This window comes from Papaver somniferum, unplaced genomic scaffold (assembly GCF_003573695.1).
Source record: "Papaver somniferum cultivar HN1 unplaced genomic scaffold, ASM357369v1 unplaced-scaffold_15, whole genome shotgun sequence".
NCBI lineage: Eukaryota > Viridiplantae > Streptophyta > Magnoliopsida > Ranunculales > Papaveraceae > Papaver > Papaver somniferum.
This window is the reverse complement of record NW_020624376.1, coordinates 4,212,894-4,222,912: the sequence shown is the minus strand read 5'-3', so window position 1 is coordinate 4,222,912 and position 10,019 is coordinate 4,212,894. Positions and strand designations below refer to the sequence as shown.

At 37.8% G+C, this 10,019-nt stretch overlaps 1 protein-coding gene across 1 annotated transcript; it reads right to left on the bottom strand.

The window, feature by feature from the left end:
• Window positions 1-3,934: 3,934 nt before the first annotated feature.
• Window positions 3,935-9,756, bottom strand: LOC113335669 (PKS-NRPS hybrid synthetase CHGG_01239-like). The gene is made up of 5 exons (XM_026581690.1): window positions 9,553-9,756; window positions 6,371-9,104; window positions 6,171-6,270; window positions 4,874-4,957; window positions 3,935-4,729 (listed from the first exon to the last, which is right to left on the bottom strand). The coding sequence occupies exon 2, from the start codon at window positions 8,926-8,928 to the stop codon at window positions 6,946-6,948; it is 1,983 nt and encodes a 660-aa protein (XP_026437475.1). The 5' UTR covers window positions 8,929-9,104; window positions 9,553-9,756; the 3' UTR covers window positions 3,935-4,729; window positions 4,874-4,957; window positions 6,171-6,270; window positions 6,371-6,945.
• Window positions 9,757-10,019: the final 263 nt, after the last annotated feature.

Genomic DNA, 10,019 nt, shown 5'->3' with positions numbered 1-10,019 from the left:
ATAACATTAAAGACAAATCTATTATTTTAGTATAAGTATTATTATAAAAGGGGCCACGAAGGCTTTTATTATGAATCAAAATCAGTATTACAGGGGAAGGCGGGTAACCTAGCAACAAGCTGGGCACCAACACCTTTTTGAATAACTATTCCTAGTCTGTGAAAAAGAGAATTGCCTATCTTAAAATTAGCATCATGTCTAGCCATACAATTTCTCAATCTCTTTAAAAAGGATATTAAATCAGGACTAAGCTCCCCGAAAGTGGTAAAGGCTAGAACCCCAAAACCATAGCTGAGTGAAGTGCACTTGTCCGGGTACTTATTGTTCTTGCGAGTGATGGCTGCAGAAATAGCAGACCCTGGTATAAAGTTGCGAGTCCTAGCACTAGTAAAAGGAGAAACCCCGGTGACATCCATACACACATCTCTGCCGTTTTCCCAGTTATAGACCATGATATCCGCCGGCCTAAGTTCCTTGTTGTCTGCTGAAATAATCCCTAGAGACACCTCTTTCCTAGCCACAATCTCTTCTTTGTAACATATATCCGCTAAGACATCTTTGGCCATGTCATGTCTAAATTTAATCCCTACCTCACTAGCACAATGAATAACATGATCTCCAAAAATATCCATATGTTTACCACAACATGCACATTTGCCATCCTTCTCAAAGAGAGGTATCCCTAAACGATACTGTAGGACAGAACTGAACTGTCTAGGCCCAACAACTTGGTTAAGCCCTGGAATAGGGATATCCTTAAGAAAATCCATTGCATGCTCTTCCATATTACATTGCCAAATGGTGGATTCACGCGTAGATAACGAGAAGCAAGAGGGTACCTTTTCCTTGACAACACCGAAGTAGATAACTTCCAGAGACTTCATGAAATGGGGGGCAGCGTCATTTATGTTGAAATCGGATAAGGATAGATCACAAGCTTGGGTGAAGCCTTGTATCGCGTGTTGAAAACCTTGAGACAGTTCAGTTGTTGCTGGCAGATTCAGAATTGAATTCTGCAAGTGTTGAGTCTGAGCCTGAGATGCTAAGTAACAGTACTTCATAGTATCCTGCATAGTGAGTACGCCAAAACCACCATCTTTGATTGGAAGGGTGGCTAATCGTTGTTGAACCAAACCAAAACCAGCCCCATCTCCAACCACAAGCCGGCGCAGATACTGCATAAGGTGGTCATCAAAGAGAGACCCTGCAACCTGGAGTGCCTCGGAGCAGGTGGTGCGAAGAGCGAAATATAACCTTGAGACACCAGCGCAACTACGCAAAAGCAACAAATCACTTTGGGGGTCTTGTAGTTCTTGAATATTATTCATAAGCTGCAAGGTTTTATCCACCCGAAAGAAGATGATGGTGTAAATACATGAAAGAAGATGATGGTGTAAATACATGATTTTGACCAAGAGCCCCCGAATAACTGAAAGATAATGGTTTGCGTAGGAGTTAATGAAACATGAAAGAAGATGATGATGTGGTTATGACTGCATAACATGTCATTCAGTCGAGAAACTGTCTGCATAACATGTTATGCATTCGTGAAAATGGATGCATAACCTGTTATGCATATACAAAATTTGTTGCATAACTTGTTATGCAGTCCAGAAAACCTGCATAACCTGTTATGCGTCCGAAAATATGGCTACATAATGCATTATGCATCGAGAAAATAGATGCATAACCTGATATGCATCCGTAAATATGGATGCATACTGCATTATGCATCAATTTTTTATATGTACGGCTAAAATCAACCAAAACAATGGTTACATAACTTGTTATAGATGCATAACTTTGTTATGCAGATACATAACTTGTTATGCAGTCGAAAAAATGGTTGCATAATTCGTTATGCGTCTCCAGAATGTGTTATGCATCGTTTTTGGTGACTGCATAATGGTTAAGTATCAAGTTTTCAAAAAAAATCCCTAAAATGAGGATCACCTCCGATTTTTTCGTTAAAAACAAAAATTTGATATTCTTGTTTGTACTCGTTGCGTAGCTCTTTTAAAAATATTTCCAACGATATAAAATTTGTAAAATTCTAAGGCGCGGATTTTTAGATATGTTATGTACAAGTTGCGCTGCCAGTTATACCCCTAAAAAATTAGGCTGCGTAACGAGTTATGTCTGAAAAGATAGTATGCATAACCAGTTATGTATTGATTCATATAATAATTTCATATAATTATGGGTGTCACGGTATACAAAATTAATTGTGGGCCTGAGAACGAGAATATTATTCTTTTGGTCTCCCCCTAATTTCCCCTTTTGATTATTACAGGTTCAAAATCCGGAAGCAAAGTTTTGATAGTTACTCCGAAATTTTCACCGAGAATCGCCTCGAGACAAAATTGTGCCAATGTCTCAGTCCCCGCCGGAAATCCAAAATTGACTGCATTGATCTCAACAACCCAAGCAGTTGGTTGTATAAACATTTTTCCAATGGCAGTCGTTCCTGATTTATCATATGATTTGCTTTCACACACTTTGGGATAAAAAATCCACACCAGCATGTGATGGGATATGAGATGATACTTGACCCTTTATAAAAAATAAGAATCCTATTATTGGGGCTTGAAACCCAAAGGATATTGGCGGCTTTATTGGGTCATGAAATAACAAATCCAATAACCCCCTATCCTATTATTTTGTTAATGTCTAATATACCCTCAATTGAATTAGTGTTAATTAGGAAAATTAACTAAATTAATTATGATTAGTATATGAATTAGTATTAATCATTTTACTAGTTTTATGAAAATTAAAAAACTTTTTTTCATCAAATTTTTTTTTCTCTTTTCTTTTTTGTTTGATTAAGTAGAGGATTCCGAGGATTTTTTTAAACTTTTTTTTGAAAATCAACCACCTAATATGGTGAAACATATCCTTAAATTACTTAGAAAACATCAAATCCCAGCCGCAACCGACACTTATTCGGATGGGAAATGATGAACTTCCAGCCGAAAATACTGTATACGGCTGGCATAACATTACATCCCAGCCACAACTCAACAATTTACGGTTGGAAAAACCCAGTCGTAAGCAATCTCGGCTAGGAAAACCTTGTCGACCTATACGTCATATATTTTAATTATCAGAACCATTTACGGCTAGGAATATCCAGCCGCAAGTCTTAGATACGGCTGGGACGTATGAGTCGTAAGTTCAATTGCGGTCGGGAAAACCAAGCTGTTTTTCATCCTCTGTTTTTTTTTTTGTGATATTATCAGAATAGCTTACGGCTGGGAAATCCCAGCCGTGGGTGTACTAACGTCTGGGAAATACTAGCCATAACTGTTTTCGGCTGGGAAAATCAATCCGTAATCTAAATTAACGGTCGGGAGTTTTAAGAACTCCCGACCGTAAACACCTTTAGAATTATTATTTTTTTTCCCGAAATTCATCGAATCGGATTTTTTAACCATCGAAAAGCAAAAATAAATGATGGGTTTTCTTAGTTTTTTCTTTTTATGATAAGTGTTTTCATCATGTTGAAATTATGATCATTATCTTTATCATGATCAAACGAAAATGAGAAGATAATGGTTTTTGGTTTTCTTTATGATCATCGTGATGAAATTATGATCATCATCTTCATCATGATTTATGAATGAGAAGAGAAGGATGAGGAGAAGATAATATAATTAGTTGTCCTTTTACGATCTTCATCATGATTTGTCAATAAAAAGAGAAGGAGAAGAGAAGATTATAATTTATGTTCATTTTTTTTTTTTTTTTGATGAATAGTGAAATTTGAATAAGGGTATTTTTTTACCTTTTTCATATTCTTAGAGTCCCCCTATCCGCCTTTTAACTACACATAGCATTTTAAGCCCCAAAATACAGTTGGGTTCAAGCCCCAATAATGGTGTACCAAAAAGTTCAATTGTGTGAATCCCTGTTCCATAATTTAGTGGACTCCCAGGCTGTTTAATCAGTGCAAGGGGTAAAAAAATAAAAAAGAACCGACAAAAACAAGGACGATACAGCAGATCTGAACCAGCATAAGAACAATACAATACGGCTAAAACAAGCATCAAGGTACAGAAACTAAAACATACAAAATGAGCTGCAATAATCTTGCATCCCTTGAAAGCAGCAAACTGATACGAAAATGAAACATTACTACATTATTGCAAATAGTAGCGAACTAGTAGCATATTTTGATGTTAGTAGTGATCCATAGAGATAGTGCCTCACCCAATGATACTTGAACTTCCATCTCCACTGGACAATTTAAGGGTAGAGATGGTGGGGATGGTGGCGGCATAACCTTTGCAGCAGCAGTCACATGTTGTAGTAGGATAACCTTCTGAGTTTATAAACTTTGTGCACTTTTGAGAATCCACTGAACTGCCCATTCCCCTACATTTATCTTCACACAAATCAGTACAACATTTGCATTCACGTGTTGGACCGCATAAATAGACATCATGTATGTCACCGGGTTTGCATATTTCGCCGGGTGGAGTGCAGCAACACTCACAGTTTGTAGTAGGATAGCCTTCTGAGTTTATAAACTTTGTGCACTTTTGTTTAACCACTGAACTACTCATTCCGCTGCATTTATCTTCGCACCACTCATTACAACATTTGCATTCATTTGTTGGACCACAATCCATGGCATCGTATGTGTCCCCGGATCTACACATTTCTGCTCCAGTGAGTCCGTTTAATGACGAGACTTTGGTTATATTCCATTTAGCGAATGCCGTCTCTGCAATGTTGCCAAAATAAAACTATGATTAGCAACACATTGTGGTGATAAATTTAGATTTCACGGTTCCCAGCTAATAAACTGAAGTGAAAAAATAACAAAAACAAAAGAACATAAACCAGTAGCTAGTTCTTAGAAACTTACGTGACATGTTAACAATTGCAAAGAAGAAAAGAGCAGTGAGGAGCACGAGAGAAATCTTGGTTGCCATTTTTCTGATGACTCCAGCTGAAACAAAGAAGGTTCTTCTGGTTTTGAGTCTGATGATATATGAAGTGAGCCTAGCTCTCTATTTATAATAACAGAAGTAGATCATTCATTTATGTTTAAACCTAACAATTAGACCATGCTTTTAACGTGACTTCTGATAATTTTTCTTGGAAGCCCCCGCTGAGATAGACACGCACAATGCAGACATGACAAGATGCGATAACGAAAACACGAGAAATCTTCAAAAAACCTAAGACCCAGACACGTAGATAATCAATAATGTCATAAATGAAATTTATCAGTAACACTTGTAAAGTCTGTGGTACTCTAAACTGGGAATGCACATTAAATGATCGAACTACTCAAGATTCGGGACATTTAGTGAAAAATATAAAAAAGAGTTTTAACTTTGTGGACCATATTTTGTTGTACCTGCTCAATTATTCAGTGAACTCTCTGACTATTGATAGCTCTGTTCAATCAGTGCAAGCTGGTATTGCCTAAAGGATCATTGTTTTTTTTAACTATTGGGGTGAATATAAATTTGCTGTTTGGATTGGTAGAGCTTTTCTTACCATCTCCAAGACAGTAAACAAAAACTGTAAACCCTTTGGCAGTACAACTTTAAGAGAAATACAGAAATAATGAAAAAACAAACAGCAAATTTATTTACTTCCTATAGGATGTTTGGAAACCTAATCCAAGTACCAAACATTTGCTACAACGGAACCCTGAAATGATGCAGCTACATTCAAGAAACTAAAGAAAACTCAAGAGGACCTAAACTTGATGTCAAACATAAGGCATAATCAAAGTGCATAAATCAAGAACAAAGCAAAAAAGAAACACCAACCCACTGCCACTCACTAAAAGTACTGAAAGTCAAGCAGTTAACCTGCATGAAAACAAGATTAGAAGGCTGCAGATAGATTTAACTGCTCCTACTTACATGATGCATGGTCTAATGTAGGTAGCTCCCACGAAAAGAACCTCCCAATAGATTACGGATCCAAGAAATTCATTTCATCATAATGACCAAAACCTTTGCCAACTTTATTATGCACTTTTCTAGCGTTTTTTAGTTGCCATAACAAAGGCATGTTTTAACTTAATATGAGCTACAAGGTGTAATACTAACTTAAATATAATTACGATATTAACAATTGGAAAAAATCAAACTCCATTTACAGGCATTCAGTATCAATGTATATGTCCAGAAAACGAAAAATACCTCAAAAGTTCGGCTTCTTTCCTTGGAGAGGTCACACAATAGAGGGAGACACTGTCAGCTCATAGGCCCTGTAATAATGGCAATCTCACTCCATTCCAACCTAAGGTGAAAAACATCATAATTTCCATTATCAGTTTATTACCAATTGCTAGAAAAACCAATTCTGATATAAAAATGATACAGATCTAGGTCGCGCTTACCACCACACGCTAGACATTATTACGCAGTTAGATCCACTTTCGGGATCGAAGAACTGAAAGTCTCCGATCTAGCTTTACACAGTTACTTACTTCTCTGTAATAATCCACATAAAAGAACTGCTCTCTTATCACCTATATGCTGTCAAAGAAACAAAAAAAAAGTTGCCAGCACAATCAAGTTATGCTTTCCTGCTCATTCAGTAACAAGATTTTCCTGTCAAGCCACCATCTGATCCGTCTTTGATACAGTATAAATACCAAATTATCTATTTAGACATGAATTAAAGTCGCAGATCATACAGCTCTTCAAGGACATGAGCACAAAATTAGGAACTTAAGAAAAAATAAGAGCAGACTTGGAGCAAAGAAGCCTGGCAAACCTAGGTTAAAGAAAAAAGCATCACATCCTATACAATATTAAAACTCCAGCATGCCCATACAGTCAAGAAATCCATTTGTTACTCTCAGTCACTATAAAATCCTTGTTAAAAGCATTTCTGACAATGATCCCATAAAATTCAGAATGCAAACATTATCTGCAGTATAATCACGGAACAAGTATTATGATGGTTGTATCAGGTAGCGACGGGATCATTTGCTGAAGGGGAATGAAACACAAGCCCTGTTGTTGAGGGTGTAATAATCTCTTTCAGCTTTTTCAACATTGTAAGGCGTTCTGTCTCTGATGATATTTCCCACTTCTGTTTAAATAAATCAAACTCCGGAAGGTTATCTGGATTGCGAGGCATGATTGGAGCAGGCACAGCTACAAGTTTTCTCCAGTGTGGGTCAATATCAGATAACGCAATCGATCGACCCTCGTGCTCAAATTGTTTTATCTCATGTGCACAAGGTAATCCATGAGTAAACCGTATGGAACACTCACAAGATGAACCACTGATGTCAATGGACTGACCTCGAGAACGCTCTGCTACTAGCATCTCTAGTGCTAGATGAGAAACATTATTCTTCAAATCCTTCAAGATTGGTAAATTATGTGATGGTTTCACTGATATTAAGCTATCTACCAAGGATTCCTTCACAGTTGTAATCTCATTGGTGATCGAGCTGTGGATTTCCGTCCAGCATGAGACAAAAGTTCCTTGTGACGATCCAAGCATCCTACTTGTTTTCTCATGTGCACCCGCGATAGTTTTTGTGGTTGTGTAACCATAATGCTTTACCTTATTCGTCCAAGCAGAGACAAAGTGCTCCTTCAGACCTAACCAATTGTCCCGCAGGTATTGAACACATGTGGGGTAGTTGATCCATTTACTCTCAAATGATGCAAATCCTTCATCAAAAGCAACAGGAGTCTCAGACTGCATCAGGTTTTCCCAATCCTTCAGAAAACTGTCAGAGTATTCGTTGTTGTGGAACTCGTGTTTGCAGCTAACCATTATGGTCCTTGAAATCTGGAAGGTGCAAAGAATGTGATCTGCTTTTGCGAATACGGTTTTGATTGCACCAACCAGAGCAGTAACACCACTTGTCACAAATACAGAAGGCAATGCATTGGGTTCATAAATCGTCTTCAACTGGTTCAAAGCCCATGTGTATCGCTCTTCTATTTCGGCTTTCATAAAGAGAAAAGCAACAGTGAATGTCTTACCAGTTGACGTGACCCCTATGATCTCGGAAAGAGGCATATGGTACCGACTCGTCCTGTACGTGGAATTGATCATCAATACTGAAGGAAAACTCTTTGCCAACTGTATAGAATCTGGATGGCTCCAAATTACGTCTTGCACCTCATCAGTTTCCTCGTCCTTAATGTGCCATTCCACATAGTGATACTCCTCCAGAAGCTTCATAACCTGCTGCATTTCAGACCTCCCCTCCATCTCGGTCATTCTCAAATGCGCCCTTGCATTGTAGATGGTTCTCATGGTAGACTTGTTAGTACCTTTGCTCCTTTTCTTAAGTGTGGTAAGTACTTCTTTTGGCTTAATGCCACTTCTTATCATATCTTTCAGCAGTTGCTTCTCATCGTCCCTCAGACGACCTGCGAACGAGTGACCAACTACGGTGCTTTCTAATGCATGGTTGTGTTCTCCACATTCTACCTTAACCTTCCATTTATCATCTGGTTGCCAGACTCCTTTAAGGGTGAATGGACAACCACACTTCTTTGTCCCAGTGTGTTTTCTTGCCCGCACCGTTGGCGCTAACGTCCTCCCCGGAAATTCAAGCAATGCCTGGTCTTTCTTTGTATGGTGACGGAACACACCACCCCTCTCGCAACCCAATGTAATCCTTGTCTTTCTTCCCGGTACTGGTTTCTCAGACTTTGCAGTCACAACTATCATATGATTTTGTCTGCCAACATCTTGACACCACGCAATCATTTCATCACGTGTATTAAACACCTGATCAGTGACAAACTGATCCGCCATATCGATTTTTAAAACCTCCGTTGCACGTTTCTCATGCTCGGGATTCACCAACACATCTTCCTCTTCGCCCCAATTCTGCAGACTAGTTGCACAATATTCTTTCCGTGGATCAAATAATTCAATGTCTCCACCAGTCTCAACCTCCATTGGAACTTCTTCCATTTATTCGGGAAAGAGCTACGATTAAAGAACTTAAACCTGTCCTTCACTTCCTCTGTAACGTCAAAAATGCTTCTCCGCTGCAACAATAGGATCGAATCTTTCAGTATCACTGTAATGCCTAGTTAAGAGTTCCTACAAGCCTTGCCCCAATGTGGTTACTGCTGGAAGTTCCAAATCTGCAGTTTGTGCATAATATGTAGCATTATTAATATCTTTATCGTCGTGATTAAATTAGACAGATAGCAAAAACTTTGAACAAAATTACATTACTCGCTAACAATTTCACCAATTTCTTGACCCTTAATGCGATTTATCAATCATAATGCAGAATATAAGACATTCTTCAAAAGATTAAGTGACCCCATATCAAATTACCATCAAAGTGACCTAATTTTATCATCTTCTTAATCTCTAACAGCAAAAAAAAATAAAAATAAATTGCACCTTTTTTTAACTTAAAAATCAATCCAATCCCCAAAATCAAAGCTTTAATCACAACAAAAAGAAAAACCCAGACCGAAATCAGTGAAAACAAAGCATATGCGAAGAACCCATACTCAAAAATTAAAGAAGCAAACCATATAAGAGCAGATTGAAGAATCGGAAATAGGTTTGAATAATTACCTCATTCTCTTTGCCCAACACCTCTGATTGGGTTTAGAGTAATCTCTACTTCATCTACTGCTGCTTCAATTGATGGAAATTGCAGCTTGTAACGTATCTAGGGTTTTTTGTTACAGACCCCTTTATTTTCTTGCTGTGAAGAAGAAGAAGAAGGGGATTACGGAGATTTTGCACTATTTTTAGGAGAGTTCTAGCTCGACTCGTATACCGACTCATTTGTGTGGACTCGGGTACAGACTCCCTCCCGGGGCAACCTTTTAGTCCATTTGATTAATGTCTTTGTTTTGTTGTTGACTACCCTAAAAACTTCGATAAATTAATAATTTTAGGGCCAAAACGAATTATTATTATTTAGTGGGATTATTTACTCGTCGAGTTAAATTTTAACTTGTATAATTAGAGTTGGATTCAAAGAATTTTATTATTTTAGCGAAATAATTATTGAAATTGTACTGTAATTTTAATTA